General features: G+C 47.8%; 1 protein-coding gene across 20 annotated transcripts in view; it reads left to right on the plus strand.

Moving 5' to 3' along the window:
* Positions 1–2,910, plus strand: part of KIAA1217 (KIAA1217 ortholog) — a 638,036-nt gene extending 635,126 nt beyond the window's left edge. For 19 of the 20 annotated variants that reach the window (XM_036880951.2, XM_036880948.2, XM_036880966.2 and 16 more), the window contains 2 exons: positions 452–574; positions 1,284–2,910. In XM_036880951.2, the coding sequence (XP_036736846.2) occupies positions 452–574; positions 1,284–1,778 (618 nt within the window). In that variant the 3' untranslated portion in view covers positions 1,779–2,910. The remainder of the gene's footprint in view (positions 1–451; positions 575–1,283) is intronic. The other variant, XM_036880956.2, reaches the window with a different exon arrangement.
* The last annotated feature ends 12,361 nt before the right edge of the window (positions 2,911–15,271 follow it).

Raw genomic sequence — 15,271 nt, forward strand, 5'->3', positions numbered from 1 at the left:
GGTGTCTTGTGATTTACTTGCTTCCTTTCAGGTGGCTTTTTTTTCTTTTTTAGTCTATTCGCCACAATAGCTTTCTCTCACACTCTCTCCCTCGCCTTCAATACAGTGACAACTAGGTAACTAGGTGTCTAACAGCTAATCAATTCTGTGTTTACCTGTGTTGCTGGTTGGTGTTGGGTACAAGCAAGGATGTGGGTCAGCCATTTGCTGTTGAAGTGATTGCTCTGACACTCACATTAAAATCTGTTTGGTCAGTAGTGGAGCAGTTTATTCTGTTTGATTCTTTGAATTAACCCCGATGGTGTGTCCTGATGTCCATCTCCTAGATCTGTCCTGCATGTAGGGCTGCAGCTTCTCACACAGAGCTTCTCTGCGCACAGCGGGGCAGCCTTGCCGATGATGTACTCACAGACTTCTCTTTCTCTTCCTCCCTTGCTGCTGCTTCCCACAGGGCCCCGGGGGGACCCCACAGACGAGCAGGATGCCAGTCCCCATGAGCTCCAAGAGCAGACCTGGAAGCCTGGACAAACCTGGCAAGCAGTCCAAACTGCAGGACCCCCGCCAATATCGTCAGGTAGTTTTACCTTAAACCCAATTTTGGATGGACACTATTGCAGTTAAGAAGCAAGTTACTGACTTAGTTTATACCAAATATTGCATTTTCTTCATAAGATACGGTTTACATAGACATCCTGGATCTGGGGGCATGAAGAAAGTCTAAAAATCTTTGTGGAACTTTTCACCACGCTTTTGCATGCTTGCAATAAAACATCTTTTACTTTGTGACTCCAGAGTTGAAATGCTAACACAAGGGGCCAGGCCAGCTGGCTGTTCTCTGGTGAATGTAGTGGTTCATCCAGCACACCTTGGGACGCCCAAACAGACACACCCATTGTTGACCTGTCCTGAAAGTCCCCAGTACTAATGCCCACGGTGACTGCATCACATTAGACACACATTAACTCTCCAGTACGGTGCCCCCCAACCCCAGAGCGTCCCAGATGCATGGCCAAACTGGCAGCCAGTGGTGGCAGCGGGACGATGTGCCTGTCTCACGACGCCGCTCTGCCTTTTTCCCATTCCGCACACCCTCCACTCTGTGCTTCGGGGGCTTCCACCAGGTCCAGTACAGCACAACAAGACTTAGCTCAGGCCTTGAACTGGTTTAGTTTGGTTTGGTTTCTTTTACTGAGAAATTCTCAGAAGGGCTGTGTTGCCAGACCCTGTGGGTTGACGTGTTACCAGCTTTCTGACAAACTGTCTCCCGCCATCTTTATTTGCAGGCTAATGGAAGTGCTAAGAAAGCTGGTGGGGACTGTAAGCCTACTTTCCCCTCCTTACCTGCTTCTAAGATTCCAGCCCTTTCTCCCAGCTCTGGGAAAAGCAGTTCTCTGCCCTCTTCTAGTGGTGACGGCTCTAACTTCCCTAATCCACCTGCTACTAAACCGTCGGTCACTTCTAATCCTCTCAGCCCCCAAACAGGACGATCTGCTCCCTCTGCCTCCCTCATACCCTCTGTCTCTAATGGCTCTTTAAAGTTTCAGAGCCCCACTCACACAGGTAAAGGTCACCACCTTTCATTCTCACTGCAGACTCCAAACGGCCGAGCGGCCCCTCCCGCCTCCTCCTCCTCCCCGCCCTCCCCTGCCTCCCCCACGTCCCTGAATCAAGGTGCAAAGAGCGTCAGGACCATCCACACTCCTGGCCTCACCAGCTACAAGGCACAGAATGGAAGCCCGAGCAAAGCCGCCCCTCCCACAGCAAAGGAGACCTCTTAAAGGCCAAATCCTATTAGGCACAAGTTGGAGTTACATTTTAAAACAAAAATTCTTAAGTCTTCAACAACAGTTTTCACAAGAGAATGTAACATATTGCTGTACTGTTTGAGGCTTAACGCTAAGTATGTGCTAAATACTGAAGAATAGATTCAGTAAAGCTTGTTTGTTTTTTCACCTTGATGTTGTAATTACATCGTGTTTACTGTCTATATTCAATACCTGTTAGGTGAAGTAAGCATGTGTTATGAAAAGAGGATGGGAAGAAGAAAGCGTGCGTAAGAGACAGAAAAAATGTATTCAGCATGTAAAACATGTATGATTCCAGAATTTTAGTATGTTTTGTATAAAAATATTTTTCATTACAGAGATTAGAAGTGAACAGAGAAATGCACAAGTGTGACTATACAAATTGTAAAGCAGATACTATAGTATTTCCTTTTATTTTAGTGTTATTCAGCTTTATTACAGATTTCTATTTTTGTCAAAACTTCATGGTTCCTTTTGAGATCTTTTCTGCCAAAACATTTTGATACTATAGCATTGTACATTTGAAAGTAGTATGCTAGACAGTAAGTCAGTGAACTTCTACACAAGCCAACATGCAGAGGCATATGTAGAAGGCAATTTATCAAACCTATTGCACTGCCATGAAAATGATGTATAATAATTTGCCAACCCAAGCAAGCCACTTTTCTTTGCTTTTTGTTCTTTCTTTCTTTTTCCTTTTTAACATATTAGGGTTCTCTAGTTGTTTTATTTGCAGTATCTAGACCCTTCCTTTGTTTCTGATACCTGGTAACCCACACTATTGCATTGTGGATTTTCAAATGTACACTTCTGTACGGTTCTGTAAACTGATAAACTTTTGTAAATACATAAATTGACATAAAAAATACTGTATGTGACAGCACACAGAGTAGTTTTCCCACACCAAAGTTAATTTTTATGCATGCTTTAAAAATATATATTGGGATGGGCAGAAATGGGACTCCCCATACAATTTTAAAAAGCAACAAGTTTGCACAGCTAGAGTGTTTTTGTAAATAAATGTATTTGTATAACACAGTCATGTAATATACAGAACTATAAGCAGAGACTTTGCAAAACTAAATAAAGGGCTGCATGCTTATTATTTTTTGTACTTTGTCCCTCTAACTGCTTCCTAGTCAAAGAACACACATAATTATTACCACATTAAATGGTTTGGCTTTCAGGGCATTATAAGTAACATGTCACCAGATACAAACTGGTTTTCTGAAAGTTCTACTTCCTGAAAAGTCTGGGGTGACTCATGGTGAGCTCCTTGTAAATTCATTGCAAGTGTGGTGCTTCTAATGTAAGCAGCTGACTCTCTTCTCTGTAGCTTATCAAGGTATGGCTAACAGACTGAAAGGAAAGGAGCGACACACAGCAGCAATTCACCGGAGAATTCCGCTTTATTAGGGAAAGGTGCTGGGTTATATAGGAAGGGGCATGGGGTGATTGAGGTGTCACTTCTGCGGGACTGGTGGCTATTGGCTAGGTGCTGGGATTAGGGGGGCGAGGGGTGATTGGGTTTCAGGTGGTGCCGGCGGGAACCGAGGACCCAGAAGAGAAGCAGGAGGTTCGCCATCTTATGGGTGGGGGCCCTTCATTCCCCCCTTTCTCCTCTATGGGGTTGTGGACGTTGCTTTCTCTCTGACTGCTTCCTGCTGAACGGGGGCGGAGAAGGGAGTGAGGGCTTGAGGACCGGGAGGAAAGGGTTGATAGGACTCCCCACAGTAAGGACGAGTAGATGTGGACTTCTTCAGGTTGAAAAATCAATGAAGGTTCCCTGTAACCATAGGTTGAGGACTTGTTGATTCTAATGGTGCCAAGAGGATACGGGTGCCAGAAGCCAGGCGTCTGTGGCCATTGTTTCCAGGAACAGTTTCCAGCGGAGAGAGGGGTCCATCTCAGCGTGTGGTGAGGAGGTTACATGAGGGTGAGGGATCTTCTGTGGCTAAAAGCTGGTAGTTCCTGAGTAAAAGCTGGTTGAAAGTTTGATTAGAGATTTTACCGATTTGGGATTTGATAAACTTTACTATACAAGGTAAGAAGAGACAGGCGAGGAGAATGATTATTATAGGGCCTGCAATGGGCCACAGCCAGGTAAGGAAGGGGTTTGTTAGTATTGAAGAGAATGGGTTGGAGGAGTAATACTGTGGGTACCGGGAGTTACCCATGTAGTGAATGGCACAAGACCAGTAGGGACATCCCCGTAGGTGTCTGGCCATCGCCTGCAACAGGCTTGTTTTTGGTCATAGAGGAAGCAGAGGTAGGGAGAATAAAGGTAGATGCTAGTGAACACTTCGGTGGAGGGAGGAAGTGGAGGTATAAAGGCTCGCAGCAGCCTTTCAGAGGGCAGTCTGATGTGGCAATGAGGGCAGTAATTTTTGTTTGATGCTGTGTGTAAGTCTGTCTGACTTTGAATCGCCATACAAAGGAGGCTGGGGTGGCGGGGAAGACAATAGGAATGAGGAAAAAAAGCGAGAGAGAGCGAGGGAGCAGTAAAGGAGGAAAAAGTCATGATTCGGGTATGGATGGCAAAGGGGGTGAATGGGATTTTGGAGGAAAGAGGACAGTAAGGTCAGGAGTCTGGAGGGAGGGAGAGTCTGTAAACTTTTGTAGGTTAAGAGATCCTTTAGGTGATGTGGGGACAGAATGGTAAGGGGCGCCCCGAATGTCAGTTTATGAGCTTCCTTCTGCAAGAGCTGTCCAGTGGCTAATGCCCGTAGGCAGGGGGCCCATCCCGGAACTGTGGGGTCTAATTGCTTGGAAAGATAAGCTACTGGGGCAAAGGATGGGCCATAATGTTGGCCTAGGACTCCTAGAGCTTGACTGGACCTCTCATGAATGTATAATGAGAAGGGCTTTGACAAATCAGGAAGATGGAGAGCTGGGGCTTCCACAAAGGCTCGACGGAGCTTAATGAAGGAGTGTCGGGGTGAGGAGGATAATGGTTCTTCAGGGGGGCCCTTGCTGAGGTCGTATAGGGGTCTTGCCAACAGGGAGAAGTTAGGGATCCACGCTCTAAAATACCCATTCAGGCCTAGAAAGGAAAGGATTTCTGTCTTGGTTTTGGAAACGGGCAGGTCAGAGAGGAGCCGTTTTCTGTCTAAGGTAATGGATTTTCTTTGTTGAGATAGAAGGAATCCGAGGTAAGTGACAGAAGGGGAAGAGATTTGAGCTTTGATGGGGGATACCCAGTAACCTCTGGCAGCTAGAAGGTTAAGTAGGGAGGCAGTGTCAAGTTGAGACTGTTCCCACGAGGGACTGCAGAGTAGAAGATTGTCCACGTATTGTAATAAAGTGGACTCAGAGTGATCATGATGAAACTGTTTGAGGTCCTGAGCTAGGACCTGTCCAAAAATGTGGGGACTATCTCAGAAGCCTTGTGGCAAAACTGTCCAAGTGAGTTGTTCAGAATGTCTTGTGTATGGGTCCGTCCAGGTGAAGGCGAAAAAATCTTGGGAGGAGGGGTCCAGAGGGGTAGAAAAAATGCATCCTTGAGATCTAGGACTGAGAAGTGGGAGGCCGAGGCAGGGATCTGCGATAAAAGGGTGTATGGATTTGGGACTAAGGGATGGATAGGGACGATGGCCATGTTGATGAGGCGAAGGTCTTGGACGAGGCAGAAAGATCCATTGGTTTTTTTAACAGCTAATTTGGGGGTATTAAACGGGGAGTGAGTGGGTCTGAGGTAATTTTTGTTTAAAAGATCTTGAATGATGGGTTGGAGGCCTATGAGGGCTGAAGTGGTTAGGGGGTATTGGGCCTGACAGATATACTGAGAGGGGGTCACATAATTTGATAGAGGCAGGAGGACATAGAGCCACGGAGGGGCTTGTAATGTCCCAAACTTTGGGATTTACAGGGTGTATGAGGGCGGAACTGGAGCTTTCATTGGGTAGAGGGGGGTCGTCGGCTATGAGGGCCATCAGAAAGGGAGTACTGGGGGCTGTGGGAGTGGATATTGTTATGGAAACATGGAGGAGAGAAAGGATGTCCCGTCCTAGTAAGGGGAGGGGACACTGGGGCATAACCAGGAAGGAGTGGGAGAAAGGTATGGGATTGTCTTGGATTGTGCATAAAAGGGGAGGGGGTTTAATAGGAAAATCTGTTTACCTCCTACCCTGACTATAGGAGTAATGGCAGGCATGGTAGGGCCCCGGTATTCCCACAAGACTGAGAAGGTGGCTCCTGTATCTAGGAGGAAGGGGATGGGGCGACCGTCTACTATTAAAGTAACCCTGGGCTCCTGTTTGGTGATGGAAATGGTCGGGCGAGAAGCCCCTGGGCCCCGTCAATCTTCTTCTGCCAGCCCCACTACGGCGGGCTTATGATGGGAGTTGTTCATCCAGCCTCCCCTTCAGGTGGTTGGACAATCAGACCCCCAGTGGCCCTTTTTGTGGCATCTGGGGCATGGGGTGGTAGGAGATCTGGGGGAGGGGCACGCCCTTGACCAATGTCCCTCTTTTCCGCACTTGAAACAAGCTCTTGGTGGGGGCTTGTTTGTAGAAGGGCGCCCAGGTTGTGGTTTTATCAGCTGGGCCAACATTTGGAAATTGGCCTGATCAGCCTTTTGTTTACGGCATTCTTTCTCCTCCTCCCGGTTATGGAAGACTTTAAAGGCCACTGTTAGGATCTCAGTCTGTGGGGTAGCGGGGCCCTGTTCTAACTTTTTGAGTTTAGCTTTAATGTCGGGGTAGCTTTGAGCTAGGAAGTATGTCATAAGGACATGTCTCCCGTCAGGTGTTTCTGGGTCCAGACTGGTGTACTGTAATAGGGCTTGAGTGAGTCTGTCTAAGAACTCGGAGGGAGCTTCCTCCCTCCTTTGAATTATGTCTTGGAGCTTTTGAAAATTGACTACTTTATGAGCTGCGTTTTTCAGACCTGCTATTAAGCAGCAGGAGAAGATATCTCGAGAGCGGAGGCTGATGGCGGTGGGGGACTGAAGGGTTCAGGCTCAGTCTGTGGGGGAGAAACAGGTGATGGGGCAAAGACAGAGGAGGCTCCTGGGACTTAGTTAGAGGGGGGCTGAAAGGCTCAGGCTTGATCTGCAGGGGGGTGAGGTGGGGGAGGAGATGGTGGTGGAGGAAGGGGGAGGGGCTGTTGTAGGAGAGGAGGGGGAAGGGAGTGGGCGGGAAGCTTCTGCGGGGGAGACGGCTTGCAGGCTAAGAGAACTTGGGGGGAGGCGGGGGAGGAGGTGGAAAGCCTCAATATAGGGAATCTCCTTCCATTTTTTCAGGCACTGGCAGTAGTTAAAGAGATCGCGAGTGATGTTAGGATCAAGAGCTCCCCCTGCGGGCCATTGGTTGTCATTGTCTAGGGGGCATGTCGGCCAATCTTGGGAGCAGTATTTGCGGAGAAGTTTTGGTTTTATATCAGGCGTCAGGGAGAGGGTGGTGAGATACTTGAGCAGGCATTCAAGAGGTGAGCTTTCAGGGAGGGATGAGGAGGCTCCCTTGGCTAAAGGACAGAGAAGGAGACAAACGGGAAGACGAAGGGAGACCCTCGGACTGGGAGCAGACCGCAAGGAGACAAAGGGCGTCCCCGATGATCCTTGGTGGTCTGCGGAAACTCGTATAGGAGTCAGAATTTCTTAGGAAGTGTGGGTCGTCACCCAGACTTCTCTAAGAAGGCAGAGTGCCGGAGTCACGAGGTACCTAGTACTAGGAGTTTTCGGCGGAAGGAACAGAAGGGGGGGGGAGGAAGCGTTCTCATCCGCAAAGGAGTCACCTCGTTTATGGCTGTTGAAGGAGGGGCCTGAGGGTCCGCCACAGCCGTGAAGGCCTAAGGCGGGGAGAGTTCTCTCCTCCTCCCCGAGCGTCAGGGCCTTGCCGGACGATCACGGTCAATGGCGCTGCGATAGCTCGGGGAAGAGCGGCCCGCTCCAGGGGAAAACTTACCCAAAGACCAGAGAGGAGTGGTGAGTGTGATGAGCCAGCACCAGAAAAAGAGGACGAGGGCAAGCTGCTGCTGGTGTCAGGGGAAGACGGGGCCCCGTTGGGGTGTCCCGTCTCCCGGGTTTTGGCACCAATGAAAGGAAAGGAGTGACACACAGCAGCAATTCACCGGAGAATTCCGCTTTATTAGGGAAAGGTGCTGGGTTATATAGGAAGGGGCATGGGGTGATTGTGGTGTCACTTCTACGGGGCTGGTGGCTATTGGCTAGGTGCTGGGATTAGGGGGGTGAGGGGTGATTGGGCTTCAGGTGGCACCGGCGGGAACTGAGGACCCGGAAGAGAAGCAGGAGGTTCGCCATCTTATGGGTGGGGGCCCTTCACAGACGGCAAACCGGGATGCAGAGTTGCCATGTTCATTTAACAGAGTGGCTCCTAGTACTTTACCTTTTAAATTTCTGGTGGCGGTAAAGTACATCTTTATCACTAGGACTTTTTTGAGTTTCTCAGTTTTAAGAAATACTGTTGGCCTAGAGGGAAATAGTCTAACATTGCTATATGTATTCATTTTGAAAATAGGGAGAAAAGTTAGTGAAAATAATACCAAGATTATGAACTGACTACAAGAACAGTCTCAGGAACCTGTTTAACATTATTTTTTGCCCCCGAAATATTTAACCTGGTGGCTTGATGTGAAGTACAAATATTACTGTGAGGTTAGCAGCTTGTTGTTAGTGTTCATAAGCTTCAGACTGACTGAGCTTGAATGTCTTTGCCAGAAATTTTTATTATGCCTCTACTCATTATATTGATTGTAATCAAATATTTCAGGAAGTTCTCAGGAAAGTTGTTATCTTATACTTCTTAGGTATAAAAGGCTCCAACATTTCAATCATATCCCATCATCTCAACAACTACATTATGTTAAAAATAAATAAAACAACTAGCTGATTCATGCTAGGTCATTTGCTCCTGTGTATGGACAAGCTGAGATTCTTTTTAAGAAGCTCAACAACAGATTATGGCTCATGTTTTTAGCTGAACTTCAGAGCCCTGAACTTCCAGACCTCTGGCAAGGTTACAGAGGTGATGGTCAAGTACAGCCAATGTAATGAAGAGAAGAATGTGTTCTCTAGGTAAAGGAAAACTCAACATGGACTTAAGCATTATCCTATCCCTCAGGAAGTTGGAGAGCAATGACCATAATCGGGCCAGATGTTTGCAGGCTGCCTGTGACACTTAACAAAAAGGGACCTTGGTTCCTTTAACATCTAAAGTGGGTGATGTTAAGTAGGATGAGCTACTGGATTCTGAGATTTTGTTAAAGTACTATTAACAGGCTTTCACCACATTATCTCTTAAGATCATCATTCAACGAACAGATTGTTGCAGCTGAAAAGGTTCTTAGAAAGAAATCCTGGGGGTTTCTTAGATTCATTCAATAGTCCATCAGTCAGTGTGCTTGCTAGCTGCCATGCAACCTTGGGCATGTGTCAGTTTCCTCATCTGTTAATGGGGAAGAATAATGGAACCAGCCTCAGGATTGTTGAGAAGATTAAATGCAATGTACAGAAAGTCCTTCAGACAGAGCCTGGCATATAGCACACTCTCAAAGGTTAGTGAGAATAGCTGTCGTCCATATCTCGCTTCCAGTCTAGTTGGGGAGGGGGAGGCACTAACATGGGCAGGCAGGGGAGTAAGACCAGCCCAGCAGCTGGCAGCAGGAGTCCAGAGGAGTGGTCCTTTCATGAAGGTGATGGCTTTGGCCCTCTCAGGCGCAATACAGAACTTTCAATAAGCCCATTAAAGAGGCTGCTTTTCTTTTAATGCTGCTTGTGACTGGAATTCTTTCCAAAATAAAACAAAGATTTACACCTAATTGGAGCAAAGCCTGGAATCGTGTAGGGAAGGGTAGACCTTCGGTGAGTTGTATTTCCAGGCTTGGGAGAAGGTGCTCCAGCTCATCCCACCATCAGATGGTGAAAGCAGCTGGTGCCCTCCCTGGGCTGACCCATGGATGAGAAGAGAACACACCCTCCAGGCACCTAGGGCAGGTGACCCACCCCCAGCCAGGTTCAAGGCAAACCCAGGCCACCTGCTGACTGCCTGCCTATAATTCAAACTAACTTCTTCCCCTCTCCCGGGGCTCTGAAAGTGCAAAGGCATTCAAGAGCACCCAGCTTTTTTTTTTCTGGAGGGCAGAGGGGAACAAAGATTACTTCAAACAAAAATTCAAAAGGTAATTTTTAAAAAGTAACCAGGTGACCATTGTCCAGGAGAACAGGCCACAGGTAACCATGTGTTCTCTGCTCTGTACGGCTGAGGACCTAAGAAATAAACTGATCATCACAAGAGTACTTTTGAGGATTTTGAGGAGAGACTCCCAGACTGTCCTGGGGCTCTTGGTTCTCCAGCCACGTTAGAGACAAAAGCTCACCCTGTGACCTGGAGGCAGGAAAGTCAAATTAGGCTCAACAGGTTCCACCAAGAAGGCTAAGGGAGTTTATGGCACATACTTTAGATTTACACTAAAATTCCTCATATGTGTAATTGCCTAGAATTTATGAAGGAGGCCTTATTTCTTGTGTCTGTGAACACATCAATAGCCATCTGTTGCCTATTATGGGCCAGGTATAATACTGGAGTATTTTGCAAATATTGCCTTTTAATACCCCAAAAAAATCTGCTAGAAAGCTACAGCCGTTATCACTGCGCGCTGTATAAAACAGGATGAGTAAGAGATAGAAACTACAGGATGCACTTGATGGTTCTGCCCAGGATGGGGCCTTTCAGGATGTGTCTTTGAAAGAGAGTGTTAACGAGGGAATTTTCATTTCTGGACCAAAGGAATGAAAAGCATTCCAAAAAATCGTCCCTTTAGGGATTTTATTGGAATGCAAATTTTGGCTGCATCGCTTTCAAAAGATAGGTGAGTAGAGAGGTGTTCTGAGCTAATATTCTTATCTAGTGTTATTGGGAAGGCCGTTGACGCTGGGCTGAAACCTGGGATCACTGGCTCCCATTTCCTTAGGCTTCAGGTGGACTAAAACTTGTAGGCCTGGGGCAGGGATGGCAGGGAAATATGCCCCTAGCCACGAAGCTCCCCTCCCAGGCGAGCCACGCTCTGTTCCGCCCCGCCCTCACCCTGTGCGCCAAGCCGCCTCCGCCCGCAGTCCTCCTGGTAGGTAGCTTGAACTGCACCTTCTCAGAAAGGCGTTTCTAGGGGTTTCGCTTCCCATGGACAGACTTGTGAGAGCCTTGGAAATGCGAGGGCTTGGGTCTCAATCCAAACGGATCCTACGCTCCGTTTTCAATCACAAACATTCTGTAGGAGACAAAATTCTTGTTGCTATATCCTTACTACTCCCCTAGTTTCAAAAACAAAATAGAACATAATAAAATGCCCTATGTAATGAGGCTGAATCCAGGGACAAACGCATATGCTGCATTTGGAAACTCAACCCCCCATGAATGTTGTTTCCAGTGACTTTTTACAAATGGTGTACGACTCTGTTTAAAGTTTCCAACAAAGCAAAGTACGGTTCTCCCTCTTTTTACAAATTCCTTGAGGTTTCATTGCATGTTTCAAGAACGCCAAAAAAAAAGCTTATTTGTAAAACAGAATGGGCCTCTAGGTTGAGATCATAATAAAAAGATTTTTCACGAATATAAATGTCTAATGGCGCTGACCATCTCTTGCTGGAGGAAACAGTTCTTTCTCAGCATTACAGGACGCCTGCATTCACTAAATGCCAATTTTGCCTCCGTCGCTGTGACAACTAAAAAAACTCCACAAATACCCACGATTGCCGCTAGAGGGCAGTCCCGCTTTGACTGAGAACCACTTTCATGGCTCAATGAGCGCGAACTTCGTCGGTGAAAGAGGCAAGGCAAACCCTTAAGGGAGTAAGGATCTAGCAGCGAGCATCCAGCCTAGGGACCCCTTCTTCACAAGCTGGCAGCACTTAGGGGACGCATAGAGCGCTCAGGTCTACTTGAATGTCCTGCCATTTCTGGAACTTTTTCACTAAGCCTCTATCCCTATTAGCATTTATGCTCTTTGCTATCGTGCCTGAAAGAGCAAGAGATTAACAGTAAAAGAAACTCAAACTCTAAGCGATTGTAAGGAGGTGAGGGACAGGAAATCTTGGAAGGTGGGTGGGAAAGTATTTCTCCTCTATGTGCAGAGGCTCTGGGTTTAGCAAGAGGATGAATTACTTAGAACCAGGGCCCTATTCCTGCCACAGGCACTATCTCCTCTCTGTCCTGTGAAAAGATGGGAACAGGGTCACGGCCAGTGGGATACACCCAACAGAGGAGGAACACAAGAAAGCCCACTCCTGCCTTTGGGATGACCTTGACGCGTGTTCAGATTCTCAAACTTGGCTGCACACTGGGATAACGGGGGGAGCTTTCAACATGCTGAGGCTTGGGTCCCACAGATTCTAAATCAAGGGGTCACACAGAGGTGCTGCCTGTGCAGGGATTGTCACGTTTCTCCAGGGGGTTCTAATGGGAAGCCAGGGCTGAGAACCAGTCTTGCATTAGGAGAGCTGTGGTCCCAAGAGCACTGAGAAGGTGCTGTCTCTTAAAAACAAACGGTGACTACTAACCACATGACAACAGATACACGCTTGAAAAGTCACCACCTTTGATTTTTTTCAAACTTTCCAACCATTAAAAAAAAGGGAGGTTGGAATTTATGGACCTTTCTTTCCCCTCCCAGCAGATAGTGTTTGAAGTTTTGTTTGTGTTTTGACACTTGGGATGCAGTTGGGGTCTTCCAGGACTGGCTAAAGTGAGGGTTGGCTTTGTTTGCAGGCAGCTCACATTTGTAGTATTCAGGTGCCTTTGGAGTTGAAGTATTTTAAGGATCTGACTTCAAGAAAGTACAGATGCACTGTAATTGTTCACCTCCTCAATTCCCAGAAGCTCCCAGGGTGACTTCCCATCAGGTAAATGCGACTTCAAGTGCTCCTATTCAGAGGTCCCACTGAGGGTAAATACCAAGGAAGTGATGCGTTTCAAATGTTGCAACTAGGTCTCTGTTTGAACTAGTAGGAATGCACACAGAAAAAAAAAAAAAAAGAAATGCGGAACCACTCCTTTGGGACCTGGGGATGGGTGGCTCTGTCTGGTACAGGAAAGCTGTTCAGGTGGTACGGGGTCTGGGAACAGGGCAGGAGTGCTCAGGAACAAAGACGCCCACGGTAAATAGAGGAACACGGATCTGGAAAACGCCTGCCTGCAACTTCCGCCTCCCAGATCGTCAGGTTAGAAATGTGGGCAGCGCCTGATGAAACCAAGAGGTCCCCTACGCGCCAACCCTGCGTTGGACCCTTAATGCTCAGAGGGGATAAGCCCGCCCAGCTGGCCCTCCCCACGGCTGCCACGATCTCCTTACACGGGCTCTTTGCATGTAGACGGGGCTGGCCTGCTCCTTCCACGGCCGCAGCCCTAATTTCTCTCTTTCCTCGGTTTTCCGCGCCCTGCTGGTCCTCATCCCACACCTCAGCCACGCTCAGGGGCCTCTGCCCCTGGAGTGGCGCCCTCCAGTGGCACTTTATATTACTACACACAGTGCACATTTTTCAGTCCCCATCTTTGGCTGTATTTAGAGGCCTTACCTACAAACATGCCACATTTAACAAATGACAGCCAGGCCCTTTTCTATTGATGAAAGACAATAGGGACCAGTCTTGTACCCTTACCAACCTATCTCTGCAGGACAGTAGGAAAGCAGATGACCCAAACATTGGCAAGCAAGTACTGCCATCCTATCTGGGAAGGTATTTGTGTTTCTTCTCCCTACCACAGTTACTTAATCATTTGAGCCAGCATTAAAAGTGATTTCCAGGGCTGCCCCATAGGCAGATTAGATCTGAAATTATAGATTAGCTTGTCTTTGATCCGTTCAGCCTCCGTTCTTGGGTCTTTTTCCCCTTCAGACTTTGTGACAGTCTGGGACTTCAGCACCTCTTACCTCTACACCCCCAGTCCCTTCTAGACCAGAGAAGGGCCTGCCAGGACCTTTCCTGCTCTTCCTGACACACAAGGCCTTATACACCTCTGGTATCTTGACACGTACTTTTTGCTCCTGACATCAGCTCGAGTAAATCAAGCCAAGAGGGTATATTTTACTGGTAAGAAAGAGTTTGTTCACCTGGGAATGGAGTCAGAAGGAAACTTTCCCGAATAAATAGATAATTGTATGGTGACTGCAACCCGACATTCTTCATTTCCACAAAAGGAACAGATTCACACAGTGGAAGGGGCCTCAGGGCCAGGCCAGGTCCGACATGCCTTCTACATCATGGAGGAAGAATGCCCTTTCAGTGAGTGACTCCAGGGAAGGAAGCCATGACCTCCTCTGCCCTCTGCCACTTTTGTCTAAAACTCTTCAAAAGCGATGCTCCCAACATGAAGCAAGGCAATCCTGCCCCACGGGTTCTGGCTGCCGCCTGCCCTTCATCTCAGCTGCCTGCCCATGTGCTCCACTGCTCCCCCGGGTCCAGCAGCCCTGCTGTCTTGGACAAGTCCGAGCTACATGGTGCTCGTCCGCCTGGAATATTCTCTTCAGGAAGCCTGATCAAGGCCCCTGCTATGTATATGGTGATGTGAGGTGGTCAGTAAAAACAGTAGAGGAATTAATACACACACACACACACACACACACACAGAGGGGCCTGTTAAAACCATGAAGGGACAAGCCCTTCTGTGGAGACACAGACTAGTGGAGAGGGAATGGGGCCTCACGCTGTTCCACTGCTCACGTCCTCAGAGCTAACCGACATAAGACTGGGTTAAGCTTGCGCGAGGGTTTAGGGAACTAACGTTCACTTGCTGCCACCTGGTGGCCACTGTGGAACTTCCTCTAAGAGACTTAAACCCAACTCCTTAGAGAAAATCTCTCAACTTCATCCCTGTTTTGGCCACAGCTGTAAAAATGAACAACCCACCAGCAATATGCAGCTGTGGCTCTGGATGAAAGCGTGAGGTAGGTGACATTTGTCCTAATCTCGAGGCCTCTCTTTGAGAACGACTTCCTACCTGCTGTCTTTCCGATTTGGGGGGAAAGTGATAAACTAAGGAATTAGAAAACTAATGTTCCTTTCCAAGACTTTAGGGCTACAGGCAGAGGACTACATTTATTCAAAGAACCTTGCATCCAGTGGCGGAATTTCAAGAATCAGAAAGCGAACATACTGTGGTCTGAATGCTGGTCCTTCCCCACCCCAACCCCTGCAATTCACATGTTGAAGCCCTACCACCCATACGGGGCGTATGATGGTACTTGGAGGCAGGAACTTTGGCAGGTAAAGGAGGTTAGATGAGGTGATGAAGGTGAGGCTTTCACAATGGGATTAGTGCCCTTATAAGAAAAGACACCAGTTTTCCAGCCAGGAAGAGGCCTCTCACCAGCATCCAACCAGTGTGGCACCCTGATCTCTGACTTCCAATTTCCACAACTGTGAGGAATAAATTCCTGTTGTTTAACTCACCCAGTTGGTGTTGTTTGTTAAAGCAGCTGGAGCTAAGACAAGAACCGAGGTAGCATCCCTGGGAACT

The sequence above is a fragment of the Manis pentadactyla genome, chromosome 3 (assembly GCF_030020395.1).
Source record: "Manis pentadactyla isolate mManPen7 chromosome 3, mManPen7.hap1, whole genome shotgun sequence".
Lineage (NCBI taxonomy): Eukaryota > Metazoa > Chordata > Mammalia > Pholidota > Manidae > Manis > Manis pentadactyla.